Source organism: Podarcis liolepis (genome assembly GCF_965112155.1).
Source record: "Podarcis liolepis genome assembly, chromosome: Z".
In the NCBI taxonomy this organism is placed as follows: domain Eukaryota; kingdom Metazoa; phylum Chordata; class Lepidosauria; order Squamata; family Lacertidae; genus Podarcis; species Podarcis liolepis.
The window spans coordinates 57,769-71,782 of NC_139570.1; the positions used below are offsets into that span (position 1 = coordinate 57,769).

At 52.4% G+C, this 14,014-nt stretch overlaps 1 protein-coding gene and 1 long non-coding RNA gene across 4 annotated transcripts; both read left to right on the forward strand.

Moving 5' to 3' along the window:
- Nucleotides 1-243: 243 nt before the first annotated feature.
- LOC310697986 lies at nucleotides 244-958 on the forward strand. Its single transcript, XR_014521283.1, has 3 exons — nucleotides 244-301; nucleotides 487-813; nucleotides 892-958. It is a non-coding gene; the product is annotated as an uncharacterized lncRNA (long non-coding RNA).
- A 7,010-nt stretch (nucleotides 959-7,968) lies between these two features.
- Nucleotides 7,969-11,672, forward strand: LOC310697985 (small ribosomal subunit protein eS4-like). 3 transcript variants are annotated; one of them, XM_083484568.1, is made up of 7 exons: nucleotides 7,969-8,113; nucleotides 8,726-8,817; nucleotides 9,479-9,659; nucleotides 9,802-9,899; nucleotides 10,274-10,445; nucleotides 10,752-10,909; nucleotides 11,506-11,672. In XM_083484568.1, exons 1-7 carry the CDS (start codon nucleotides 7,984-7,986, stop codon nucleotides 11,605-11,607), a joined length of 933 nt encoding a protein of 310 aa, XP_083340694.1. In that variant the 5' UTR covers nucleotides 7,969-7,983; the 3' UTR covers nucleotides 11,608-11,672. The 3 variants fall into 3 exon arrangements, with proteins under 3 accessions (XP_083340694.1, XP_083340695.1, XP_083340693.1); XM_083484569.1 differs by having other exon boundaries at nucleotides 8,027-8,113; nucleotides 8,726-8,803; XM_083484567.1 differs by lacking the exon at nucleotides 7,969-8,113 and adding an exon at nucleotides 8,120-8,330.
- The last annotated feature ends 2,342 nt before the right edge of the window (nucleotides 11,673-14,014 follow it).

A 14,014-nucleotide genomic window follows, 5' to 3' on the forward strand; every position in this document is an offset into this window, starting at 1 on the left:
CACGTCTGGGTACCGGTGGCGCCCAGGGCAGAGCGGAGGCTGGGTGTGTGGTGCCAACCCCCCCTTCAACCACACGCTGGGCACCGACCAGGGTAAATGTGCTTCATTTGAAGGGAGGGGAAGCATTGCTTAGCAGTTAGAGCACCCCTTTGACCTGGTGCCCCCGACCTCCCCTCAGGCTGGTACATGAGCACCTCGGAGCAGAGAGCCAAGCCGCCTGCCGCCCGACTCCGCTCCCTGACCCTGAGCGACGCGACCTCAGCATGTGAGCTCCGCGCCTGGTACAGCATGGCCAAGACAGGTAAGCTTGGGGCACTGGCGGTCAGAAATCCAACAGGCGCAGAGCCACCTGCTCGGCCTTTTCTCCGGTGTTGTGGGGGAAATGCCGCCTGGCCCGGTTCTCATAATTCCATATCAATATCACATAATATGTTTCTAAACTGCAGGACATATCATATCAGATAATTATTATTTATTGATTTCCAGACTACTGACCCGCCTGTTAGGGAAAAGAAATACCATCCTGACCATTCTTATCATTTACTGATGCCCACCTTCCTGTCCCCCATTGGGGACTGATAAAAACGAGAGCGGCTGAGACCAGATGGCAATTCGCAATCCTCACCGGCTTCAGACTAGATGACCCATGGATTCCTCACCCCTCCGCCCTTCCCCTGCAAGACTCAACGGGAGCTTCTCATTGGAGCTGAGCCACGGCGGCCACATTGTCCCCTGTGGTGAAGCCCCGCCTCGCCCTCTGGTGCTTGGCGCCCCCTGCTGGCCTACACTGAAAGAGTCTGCGGCCCTTTCCAGGTGGGTCTTGGGCACCTCGCTCTCCCTGGCCGGCTCCTTCTCTGGAGCATGTCAAGAGGACTGCCTCCCCCTCCACAGGTGACCTTCTCCTCAGTGGCGAGTGTGGCACTGGACAATGTGCAGTTCAGGAACTGTGGCCCCCAAAGTACGGCTTTCTTTTCCGCCAACCAGATAGACTGCCTCTGGGCTTGGAGACTCCCCATTCACCATCTCAACTTTTCCAAGTCCCCGGAGCTGCACCCCAGGCAAGCACCCGTGCCTGCCAAGCACCTGTGTGGCCCCTGTCCGCCATTGTGATGGCACTGAGGACTGTTGCAATGAACAGGGTTGCGGTGAGCAGTTGGAGGGCATTGGGGGCCGGGGGACGTGGGCACCACCGGAAGTGGGGGAGGGTGGAAAAGGCACCCTGGGACCCCCCCACCTACCTTTCTCCCCCAGAGACCTTCCACATGAGCCCCTTCGAGGAGGGCTGGTGTGGGTAGGCAGTGGATGCCAACCAGAACCTCACCTGGGCGAGGAACTGCAGCTCCCAGGCGTCACTGTCCACAGCCCGCCCCACCCACGACCACACCACCAACAGGCCTGAAGGTGGGTGCCGGCTGCCTCCCTCGCAGGAGAGGGCACCTCGGGGCACAAGCAGAGTGCAGCGCCTCCAGGAGCTCACAGAGAACATTTATACGTGTGTGTGTGCAGGCATGATATTGACACAGGGAGAGATCATTGAAACGTAGAGATAATTTATAGGCAGAGATATACAAAGATTCCCAAAAATTTTAGGGGTATGCACACCCCTGCGTCCCCCCAGAAAAAAGCGCTGTATTTATATATGCGTGTGTGTGTGTGTGTGTGTGTGTGTGTGTGTGGTGTATGTGTGTGTGTGTCTGTATAATATATAATATATACGGATATATATACATCCATAGGCAGACGGAAATCAACCATCTTGGGATAAAATGTGTGTGTCTTTATAGATGACACAGAATCATAGAATTCTAGAACTGCAGAGTTGGAAGGGACACCTCGGGTCATCTAGGCAGGAATCTTTTGCCCAAATTGGGGCTCGAACCCACAACCCTAAGAGGAGAAACCCAGCCAGATGGATGGGGTATAAATTATTATTATTATTATTATTATTATTATTATTATTATTATTACTATTACTATTATTATTACTATTATTATTATTATTACTATTACTATTATTATTACTATTATTATTACTATTATTATTACTATTATTATTATTACAGTCTTGTACTCTATCAACTGAGCTATACATATATTTATAGATTTTGTGATTGTATAACAGCTTTGCAAACTTTTACGATGGGTCACAGTGATGAATAAATCTTGCCGTGCCTCAGCTCCCTCTTTTGTGCTCCTCTCTCACAGGATACTTCATCTACGTCGCCGGCACCCACCTGGGTCGAGCTGAGCTAATCCCCCGTCCCACCCCCAGCCTCATCCCCCTTCCACATGCCAGAGGCAGTCTACCTGCTTCCCTGCGATAAGAGGGCCAGTGTTATGTAGTGTAGTTTCACCCTGGGCCAACAGGGGGATACTGTATATAGTTTTCACTCAGGTCTGTAGATAGTTTTCACTCAGGTCCGCGCCAGTTATTTTAGGCGGGAACTCTGGGCTGTTGTGGTTACAATGTTGACAGCCGGCTGCTTATAAATACAGGCCGGCTGAGCTGTTCGCTGTCAGTTCTACTCCAGCTTACTAAAATAAAGAGCTACTTGAAGAAATCGCTGTGCCGGCTGCTATGTTAACCCACGACTTAACACTGGCGACGAGGATGGGATGGATGGACATCAGAGCACAGCCAGATGCGGCCAGCCTCTGAACTGAGCTGAATCACAGAGCGAAATCACTGAGCGAAATCACTGGGCAGAACCAATTCAGAGCTGACTGTTCTGGCTAGAGCACTGTGTTCCATCCATCGCCCTTCACGCCGGCATCGGAATCATGGCTTCACTTGTGCCTCTACCGCCGTTTGCGCCAGCCTCTGAATCATGGGACTCCTACCTCGCTCGGTTCGACTGCTACCTCCAAGCCAACGAGCTGACAGCAGTATCAAAGGATCGGAAGCGGGGCCTATTCCTCAGCCTCTGTGGGCCTGAGGTGTTTGAGACGGCCCGGGCGTTGGTTGCGCCTGAAGCAGTCCAGGCAACACCATGGGACACGATCCAAGAGAAGCTCCACAACCACTACGCACCAAAGCCGTCCAAGATTGCTGCCCGCCATGCGTTCTACCACCGGAACCAGGCAGAGGGGGAGTCAATCAACAACTACACCACCGCCCTGCGACAGGCTGCAATGCACTGTGAGTTCCGAGACTTAGACGATGCCCTGATGGATCGAATCGTCTGCGGGGTCCGGGACATCCATCTGCAACGGCGTCTCCTAGCCAAGCCAGACCTCACGCTACAGAAAGCCATTGAGGAGGCTGTGGCCTCAGAAGCTGCTGAACGCTCCGCCCAGGAGATCCGCAAGTCCAGCAGCCCGCGTCTTGCTAGGGAGCCAGTTCCGGTGCATCATGAAGAGGCCAGCAGTGAGGAGGATTCCTCCAGTGAAGACGATGACATGCACCAGACAAAGCGGGAGCGCAGGAAGTTCCAACAGAAGTCCAAGGGCCAACCGGAATGTGCTGGCTGCGGAGGCAACCATTCCCGTGCCAAGTGTCGATTCAGAGACGCCATCTGTAGGAAGTGTTCCAGAAGGGGCCACATCGCTAAGGTCTGCCGATCGGCTCCGTCTGACACCCCCCCTTCATCGACTCGCAAGTCCAAGTCTTCACTCCAGTCTGCCAAGGAAAGCTGTTTCGCTCTCACCAACTGCCGCTGCCCGTCTGGAACCACGATTGGCCAAACCGACTCGCCTACGCGACGCAAGCTGAACGTCACGGTGCTCATTGAAGGAGCTCCATGTGACATGGAGATCGACACCGGGTCTGCCCTGTCCATCGTGTCATGGAGCACCATCAAAAGACTGGTACCCAGAGTGTCCAAAAGGCAACTCGACTCTCACCGCGTACACCTGAGAGACTACCAGGGAAACGACATTCCCGTGGTAGGCGCTGGCCGGTTCCGGGTTCGCCTTCAAGGATTTTTCGGGCCTGCTCCGGTTGGTGGTGGTCGAAGGTCAGCGGCCAAGCCTCCTAGGGCTAGACTGGTTTGATGCCCTCGGCCTGGAAGTCACCGGCATCAACTGCATTTCTAACGCAGAGACTGAGGGTCTGGTCAAAGACTTTGCCGAGGTTTTTGACGGCACCTTGGGCCAATATACAGGTACGCCCATCTCCTTTAGCCTTGATCCACAAGTCGCCCCCATCAAGCTAAAGCCACGCCGGGTTCCCTTTGCTCTCAAGGCTAAGGTGGACGAACAACTGGACAAACTGATCGCCCAAGGAGTTTTGGAGCCGGTTGACCACGCAAAGTGGGAAACCCCCATCGTCACGCCTGTCAAGCCAGATGGGTCGGTGAGAATCTGCGCGGACTACAAGTGCACGATCAACAAGGCACTTCAGCAGCACGCTTATCCGGTTCCTGTTGTCCAACACCTGCTGCATTCCCTGGGTGAGGGTAAGGTCTTTGCTAAGCTGGACCTTGCCCAAGCCTATCAACAACTGCCAGTCGATGATGCCACTGCTGAAGCCCAGACGATCGTCACCCACCGGGGGGCATTCCGTTGCCGCCGGTTGCAGTTCGGGGTGAGTGTGGCTCCTGGCATCTTCCAAAGCCTTATGGAGCGTCTCCTGCAAGGGCTTCCGGGCGTGGTACCATATTTTGATGACGTCTTGGTGTCTGCAGACTCACACCAGCAGCTGTTCGAGCGCCTCCGTGCCGTGCTGACCAGGTTCCAGGAGGCCGGGCTCAAGGTAAAGAGGGAGAAGTGCCAGATCGCCGTGCCACAGGTAGAGTTCCTGGGCTATCTTATCGATGCCTCCGGTCTTCATCCAACCACATCCAAGATCCGCGCTATCCAGCAGGCCCCCACCCCAAAGAACAAAACGGAGTTGCAGGCATTCCTGGGGCTGCAGAACTTTTATAACATGTTCCTACCCCACAAAGCCACAGTGGCTGAGCCTCTTCACCGACTCCTTAGCACTAAGACGCCTTGGGCCTGGGGTCATCGGGAGACGGCGGCCTTCAACGCGGTCAAGGCTCTCCTTTCTTCAGACAGTGTGCTGGTACAGTACAGTGAATCCAGGCCGCTGGTCCTTGCCTGCGACGCCTCACCTTTTGGCATCGGTGCTGTCCTTAGTCACCGTTTTCCAGATGGAAGAGAAGCACCGCTCGCCTACTTTTCCAGGACACTATCTCCGACGGAACGGAATTACAGCCAGCTCGACAAGGAGGCATTGGCACTTGTGGCTGGAGTGAAGAGGTTCCATGAATACCTCTATGGCAGGACTTTTGACCTCATCACTGACCACAAGCCACTCCTGGGCCTCCTCGCCGGTGATCGTCCAACTCCACCGGTCCTCTCACCACGCATGCTGCGATGGACTGTTTTCCTGGCTGCCTACCACTACCGGCTCATCCATCGCCCGGGGAAATCGATGGGCCATGCCGACGCCCTCAGCCGTTGCCCTCTTCCAGCATTTGTGGAAGACCCGGCTCCAGCTTCATCGCTCCTTCTGATTGAGGATCTTCCGGCAGCGCCTGTATCGGCTGCCACTGTGGCCTCCGCATCTGCCCAGGATCGCACCATCAGCCGGGTGCTCAACTGGGTGTGGAGGGGGTGGCCACAAGGGCCTTTTGCATCGGAGTTCCAGCCCTTCGCAACCAGACAACATGAACTCTCAGCTCATCGCGGCTGTCTGCTGTGGGGAGACCGCGTCGTGATTCCCCAGGGACTCCGTCAGCGTGTCCTGGAGGCTCTGCACGTTGGCCACCCGGGAATTGTCAAAATGAAGGCGTTGGCTCGGTGTTACGTCTGGTGGCCTAATATGGACGATGCCATCACTGCCTGGGTGTCCGCCTGTCAAGCGTGCCAGGAGTCGAGGCCTGCACCACCGGCAGTTAAGGGACACACCTGGGAGACGCCAAAGACACCCTGGTCGAGGGTGCACATCGATCTGGCTGGCCCCTTTCACGGCCGGACCTTTATGGTAGTGGTGGACGCCTATTCCAAATGGCTGGAGGTCGCCCTGATGCCCTCCACCACTACCGAAGCTGTCATCCGGGTGCTGCGAGGCCTGTTTGCAACACATGGGTGTCCTGATGTCCTTGTCTCTGACAACGGACCGCAGTTCACGTCAGGCACGTTTGAGCGGTATCTTTTGGGACTGGGCATCCGCCATGCCCTAACGGCACCCTTTCATCCATCCAGCAACGGGCAAGCGGAAAGAATGGTGCACTCGACAAAAGAGGCACTGGCGCGCCTGGACCGGGGAGACTGGCATGAGCGGGTCGCCGAATACTTGTTCGTGCAACACATCACCCCTCATGCGGCCACAGGGAGGAGTCCTGCTGAACTGCTTATGGGCCGCTGCCTCAGGTCACCGCTCGACCGGCTACACCCAGACTTTGCCGTGGCTGAACCCCCCGGCTGTGCCAACGCACCACGGTCATTTGTCCCAGGAACTATGTGGGGGACATCCCTTGGGTGCCAGCCACAGTAGTGGGAGTCACTGGACCTCGCTCGTACCAGGTGGCACTCGAAGACGGACGCTTGTGGCGACGGCACATAGACCAGCTTAGGCGCAGGGTTGGGGACTTGGACACTACCGAGGTGCCCCCAACTGCGCTTGCGGCTCCAGAAGAGACACGTACAGATGGCGAGGCCCCACCTACACCTCCCTCGCAAACTGCCAGCGTGGAGCCGAACCAAGCCGTTTCAGAACAGACTCAGACCACTCCACTTGCGGAGGCTCCACCCACAGCAGCGGATCCAGGGGAGTTGGTTCCAACGCCACCTAGGGTCGCACCACAGCCTCAGCGAGAACTGTGTGGCCCTCCGGACTTGGCTACCAGTCCCCGGCGGTCTGGCAGAGTTTCCAAGCGCCCAACTTATTTAAAGGACTATGTTGTTGGACAGGTATCACTGTTGGTCTAAGTATGGGAAATGTAACCGATATGCTTTTGTGCCTAATTGAACCATTACGCGTAGTGCTGTATATAAGGAAACCATTACGATTGTAACTAACGCCTTATCTCGGTGGGGAGGGGTGTTATGTAGTGTAGTTTCACCCTGGGCCAACAGGGGGATACTGTATATAGTTTTCACTCAGGTCTGTAGATAGTTTTCACTCAGGTCCGCGCCAGTTATTTTAGGCGGGAACTCTGGGCTGTTGTGGTTACAATGTTGACAGCCGGCTGCCTATAAATACAGGCCGGCTGAGCTGTTCACTGTCAGTTCTACTCCAGCTTACTAAAATAAAGAGCTACTTGAAGAAATCGCTGTGCCGGCTGCTATGTTAACCCACGACTTAACAGCCAGGGCAATCTATCTGCTATCCTGTGCTAAGAGGCTCCTACTATATTTCAGTTGAACCTCCAGGGTCAGGAGCACTCTTCCTGCCTCCCTGTGATAAGCGCTGGAGTCCCCAGGGCCAGACGCAGCCTACCTTTGTGAATTCCATGCCTTGCCATGAACTAACCGCTTTGCATTCGCAGGACCAGGTCCGGATCGTGGAGCTGCCCGTCGGCGCGCCAACAGACTAGCCCCTTTCTCCCCAGAAGGATACCTGCCTTGCTGGTGGGTTGGACTGGATGACCCTCCGATCCCTTTCTGACTGGGCACGATTTCTCTGGACGCGCCGAAGGCGGACGACACAAAACAAAGGAGAAAAGCGTGGTGTTATTTCCGTAGCCGCTCTCGTCTTCCGTGAAATAAAACGGGATTTCATCCCCCAAAAATGGTGTCGGGGTGTCTGTGCACGAACAGGGCTCAGAGAGTTTGGGACGGAGGCGGGGGGGGGGGGGGGAACAGCCTGCTCCCGGGGCCGAGGAAGAGATCCGTCTTGGTCCCTGGTTCGTGGGGGACTGGACTGGATGCCTCTTGGGGTCCCGGCTCTATCTTTTGGGTGGAGATTCCTGCATTTCAGGGGTCAGACTAGATGCCCCTGGGGGATCCCATTTTTCCATTTCAGGGTATCCTAATAGATTCTTCTCGGGATCCCATTTCCCCATTTCATTGGCTGCGAAGCCCCCGCGCGGTACGATGCCTCTCCCATCCACCAGGCGTCGCTGCGGGCTGCGCTATGCTTCGTCACCCCGTCCTTTCCGACCCGGATATATAACCTCCGGCCGGCAGAAGTGCTCTCCTTTTGCGTCGAGAGCCCGCAGCCATGGTGAGTGCTTAGGGTATGGGTCGGTGGAGCGATCTGTCGCCGTCGGAGGCGGTGGGGCTGGGGGCGCGGGAGACGCCGCTCTTCCGTGGGGCGGGGAAACGGAGGCGCCGCGTCTGGGCTCTCTCGGTCTTGGGGGGTGTGGGAGCCTGCGCAGTGCGGGCCGCAGGGAATCAGGCCGCCGGCCAGACATGCCCTCTAAACCAGTCTTTCTCAACCTGTGAGTCCCCAGATGTTGTTGGATTACAACTCCCATCACCCCTAGCTAGCAAGGCCAGAGCTCAGGGATGATTGGAGTTGTAGTCCAACAACATCTGGGGAAAGCGATCGCTTGGGAAGGGGCCGGGGGAACTTCCTGCCACTGGACTGGGGTGCAGGAGCGGGGCTGGGGGGGTTGCCCTAAGGGAGAAGGGAACCTAAGGATGTTCGACTAGAAACTAATTGGGAATAAATTAAAATGGCGATTACTGAAGAGCTGGGGGTGGATTCATAGAACAGGGGCGGCTGGAAGGGGCCCGAGGGTCATCTAGTGCAGCCCACCGCCTTGCGAGAATGATCTGCTTAAACATCTGGGCTGATTCGAACCCACGCCTTTGCCTGCTTTCGCCCCCTCAGGCTCGAGGACCCAAGAAGCACCTGAAACGGGTGGCAGCCCCCAAACACTGGATGCTGGACAAGTTGACGGGAGTCTTTGCAAGTATCTTTTTGTAATTACCTTTTACAAGCCTTTTTAAAAGGGGAGCCTTGCACTTCAGGCGTTAGTTTGCACCTGGGCTTCGTTTTACCTTCTTTATTAAACACCTTACCCTTAATCCCCCCCCCCTTATTTACATATTCAATTCCCTGTGGTTGTTTATTAAATCTTTAATTTTCTTGTGGTTTCTTATTAAATCCTGCCGTTCATCCCAGGATAGTTTATAGCAGAAAAATGCAAAATTAGAACACAATGCATAATAACAAGTTATAGAGAAACTAACACAACATTATAGATCAAAATAACAATATGTAGAAAAATAAAGGATCTTGGGGAAGGATAAGTTAGTGAGTCGGTCGAACATTCTGACAAAACAATGAAGGGATGTAAAATAACATCTGGGAAAATGCATGAATAAAACACTAAATAAATAAATACATAGATTATTGAGCTTCCATGCCCAGTGGAAGTCTGTCGATATTTTATAAATAGATTTTTAAAAAAATAATACACATGGAAAAGCTTCCCTAGAGATGGCTGCCTTCAGATATTTTCTCACGGTTGCATCATCATAATAATAATAGCAACAAGGCCAACCGGATTCTGGGAGTTGCAGTTTCAGGTGCTCTAGGTTTGCTGCCCTGTAACCTTCCCTTTTCTTTTGGGGGTTCTAGGCGCCACGCCCATCGACGGGACCCCACAAGTTGCGCGAGTGCCTCCCGCTCGTGATTTTCCTCCGCAACAGGCTCAAATATGCCCTGACGGGCGATGAGGTCAAGAAGATCTGCATGCAGCGCTTCGTCAAGATTGATGGCAAGGTTCGCACCGACATCACCTACCCGGTGGGCTTCATGGGTGAGGCCCTAGGTTTCTAGTAGCGGGGTTTGAAATGCCCGATTTCCAGCAGTGGGACATTCTGCAGGGTGGAAAACTGGGTTTACGTGACAGTTGCACCACACTGGCATCCCACTGTAACAACCGCCCTCTCTCCCCACAGACGTGATCAGCATCGAGAAGACGGGCGAGCACTTCCGCCTGGTTTATGACACCAAGGGGCGCTTTGCCGTGCACCGCATCAGCCCCGAGGAGGCCAAGGTGAGAATTGGGGAACTCGATTTGAATCCTTCTCTTACCGAAGGTCTCAGCCTTGCTGGCTTAAGATGGACAACCAGAGGAAGGAATGATCAGTGCTCGGAGTGCTTTTGTGATTTAAATCCCTCATAAGTTAAACCAGATTCAAATCCCGTTTTTACAGAAAGACTCACCTTTCTGGTATCCTCTTAATCAGGCTTCCTCAACTTCTGCCCTCCAGATGTTTTTGGCCTACAACTCCCATGATCACTAGATAGCAGGACCAGTGGTCAGGGGTGATGGGAATTGTAGTCTCAGAAACATCTAGAGGGGCAAGGTTGAGGGAGCCTTTTCTTAATATTGACAAAAGGACTGATTTCTCCCATTCCTCCCGGCAGTACAAGCTGTGCAAGGTGCGCCGCATCCTGGTGGGCACCAAGGGCACCCCCCGCCTGGTGACGCACGACGCCCGCACCATCCGCTATCCGGACCCCCTGGTCAAGGTCAACGACACCGTCCAGGTCGACCTGCAGACGGGCAAGATCACCAACTTCATCAAGTTTGACACAGGTAGCGGTTCCTCTGAGCGCGTCGAGAGCGCTGAAATCCTTCCCCAATGGGGGGAGACTGCCTCTGGCCCTGGAGGCTCCCTTCCAGGACACCCATATTTTTTGAAGCAGTTTTATTTTATTATTTCCATATACATGCATATGTATGTATGTATGTATGTATGTATCTATCTATCTATCTATCTATCTATCTATCTATCTATCTATCTATGTATATCTGTCCCCCCTGCCAGTCCCAATTCCACCTCGCAGGACCATTGTTGCCCAGACACCTTCTGACCCTTTCCCTCCCTCTTCTCTCTGACAGGCAACCTCTGCATGGTGACGGGGGGTGCCAACTTGGGGCGCATCGGGGTGATCACCAACCGCGAGAGGCACCCTGGTTCCTTTGACGTGGTCCACGTCAAGGACACCAATGGCAACAGCTTCGCCACCAGACTCTCCAACATCTTCGTCATTGGCAAGGTGGGCACTGGCCATATTATTTCCATTTTTGAAATTATTTTAATTCATTTTCTCCTCTGCATTTTTTATTAAAAAAATATTTCCATTTTAAAATATACTTACTTTTATTATTCTCCTGTTTTTATTTTTCAAGGATTTGTTTCCACAGCTATTCCAAATAAATCACCACCCAATTGATTCAGTTCAGTGCCATTTCTGTTCTTGCATGTAATTTTTTTTTTTTAAGCAAGTATACTGTAATGCAAGGATATTTGTGAGGCATGACCTGATATTAACGGGGGAATGATGTGACACCAAGGAGAACCAACTTCATCAAAATAAAAAAAATCCTTCCATTAGCACCTTAGAGACCAACTAAGTTACTTTTTTAAATTTTGTTTTGAATACGGCAGACCAACACGGCTACCTACCTGTAACTACGATCTCATCAAGTTCGGGGTTCTCCTGAGCACGTTAAGAGTGCACTGAGTCCCTTTGGGGCGTGAAATTTGGATTTGGTTTAAATTGCACTCAGTTTGTTTCAATGAGAGTGCAGGTTGAAAAAGATTGGGATAATCAATCCAATAATAATAAGTGCCTCTTATCGCTCCTTCCAGGGCAACAAGCCGTGGATCTCGCTGCCTCGCGGGAAAGGCATCCGCCTCACTATCGCCGAGGAGCGAGACAAGCGGCTGGCGGCCAAACAGAGCAGCGGATGAAGACGTGTGCAGAGGAATGAGGAAAGCAGAATTATTTTTCACCAATAAAAGCATCTTGCAATGTGGCTCTGGGGCTCCTCTTGAGTGGCTTTATTCTTATTTCCGCCTGGAAACATTTGGGGCCGGCTCCTACTTGGCCCTTGGAAAAATAATTTCAATTATTATTACAATAACGGTGGCAGGTATTATTACAAAAAATAATTGCATACAATAATGATTGCCATTATTATCGCAATAATTATCGCCGTTAGTACTACAATGATGGTTGCCATTATTGCAATAATTGCAGTTATTATTACAATAACTATTGCAGTTATTGCAACAACGAACACAGTTATTATTGCAATAATGATTGCAGCTATTATCACAAATAACGGTTGCAGTTTTTACAGTAACAAATGTAATTATTGTCGTTTAGTCATGTCTGACTCTTCATGACCCCATGGACTAGAGCACGGCAGGCACTCCTGTCTTCCACTGCCTCCCGCAGTTTGGTCAAAATGCAATTATTAGCAGCCAACAAAAAGGCCTTTTGAGTTACAGGGAAGGGAGCTGAATATCAAGTGACAGCCGCCGATGCCTTTTGGAGGGACTCCTTGCTCTGATCTAAATCCGAACCCGAGACCGAAATATAAGTGGCAGGCTAAATATAAGTGGCATTTCCAGGGCATTTCTCCTGACTAGCTGACTGCCTATTCTATGGTGCAGTTCCTGCATTTCAGCGGGTTGAGATAGATGAACCTTGAGTCCCATCTCTGCCCATCATGGTGGGTTATTGCTTTCTTACTGTTAAGAAGGAAGGAATAAGAAAGCCATACAATACTAAGAAGAAAGGAGCAGTAAGAAGAAAGCATTATTATTGCTTTTTTTAAAATAATAATAAAAGCAATAATAAGGCTTTCTTATTGTTCCTTCTTAGTGCTGCTTTCTTATTGCTTCCTTCTTAACAATAAGAAAGCAATAATAAGAAAAAAGTAATAATAAAGCAATAAGTGTTATTGCTTATGAAGAAAGGAAGAAAATGTGAAGGGCTCTTAAAGCCCTCCACGGCCTAGGACCCTCGTACCTATGGGACCGCCTCTCCTGGTATGCCCCATGGAGGACCTTAAGGTCCATATATAGCAACACGCTAGAGGTCCCGGGCCCTAAGGAAGTTAGATTAGCCTCAACCAGAGCCAGGGCCTTCTCAACACTGGCTCCAGCCTGGTGGAATGCTTTGACTCTTGAGACCAGGGCCCTGCGGGATCTGATCTCTTTCCGCAGGGCCTGGCCTTTGGCTCAGAATCAGTTTGATTCCCTCCCCCTTTTTCTTTTTCCTTTCTCCCCCTATGATGAGATTGCTCCCTAATTGTTTTAATGTTGTATCTTAATCTTTTAAATTGTATTTTCATCAACTTGTTTTTATTACAGTGGTGCCTCGCAAGACGAAATTAATTCGTTCCGCAAGTCTCTTCGTCTTGCGAGTTTTTCGTCTTGCGATGCACGGTTTCCCATAGGAATGCATTGAAAATCAATTAATGCGTTCCTAGGGAAACCGCCTTCAGACCAGGTCCGGGGACAGTCTGTCCCCGGACCTCTTCTGAAGGCTGGGGGGGGGGGACAAGGGCTTTTCTTCCCACCCCCAGCATTTTAAAAAACCCGGGACAGCGGAGGACTTCTCCGCTGTCCGGGCGATCTTAAAATGCTGGCGGGCGGCATTTTAAAATCGCCCTGGGACAGCGGAGGACTTCTCCGCTGTCCGGGGCAATTTAAAAGCCCCTGGGAAGGCAGGCAGGGGGGACAAAGACTTTTGCCCCCCGCCAGCCTTCAGAAGAGGTCCTGGACCTGGACCTCTTCTGAAGGCGGGCGGGGGGTGAAAGTCTTTGCTCCCCCCCGCCTGCCTTCAAAAGCCCTCCGGGACAGCGGAGAAACGCGCTGTGTTTCTCCGCTCTCCCGGGAAGGCAGGCAGGGGGGAACAAAGACTTTCGCCCGCCTTCAGAAGGTGTTCCCGCCCCGCCGCCCGGCTTCGGAGCATCGTTCCAAAGCCCGGCGGCGGCGGGAGGAGGCGTTCCCGCCCCACCGCCCGGCTTCGGAGGAGGTCCGAGGACAGTGGGGAAGACGCGCTGCGCTTCCCCGCTGTCCCGGATATTTCCCTATGGGCTGTCGTCTTGCGAAGCAAGCCCATAGGGAAATTCGTCTTGCGAAGCGCCTCCAAATCGGAAAACCCTTTCGTCTAGCGGGTTTTCCGTCTTGCGAGGCGTTCGTCTTGCGAGGTACCACTGTATTGGTTGTTAGCCTCCCTGAACCCGGTCTTGGCTGGGGAGGGTGGGGTATAAATAAAAATTTAGTAGTAGTAGTAGTAGTATCAGTAAGAAGGAAAGAAGAAAAAGAAAACAAAGCAAAAAGAAAAATTGTTTATTAAGAAGAA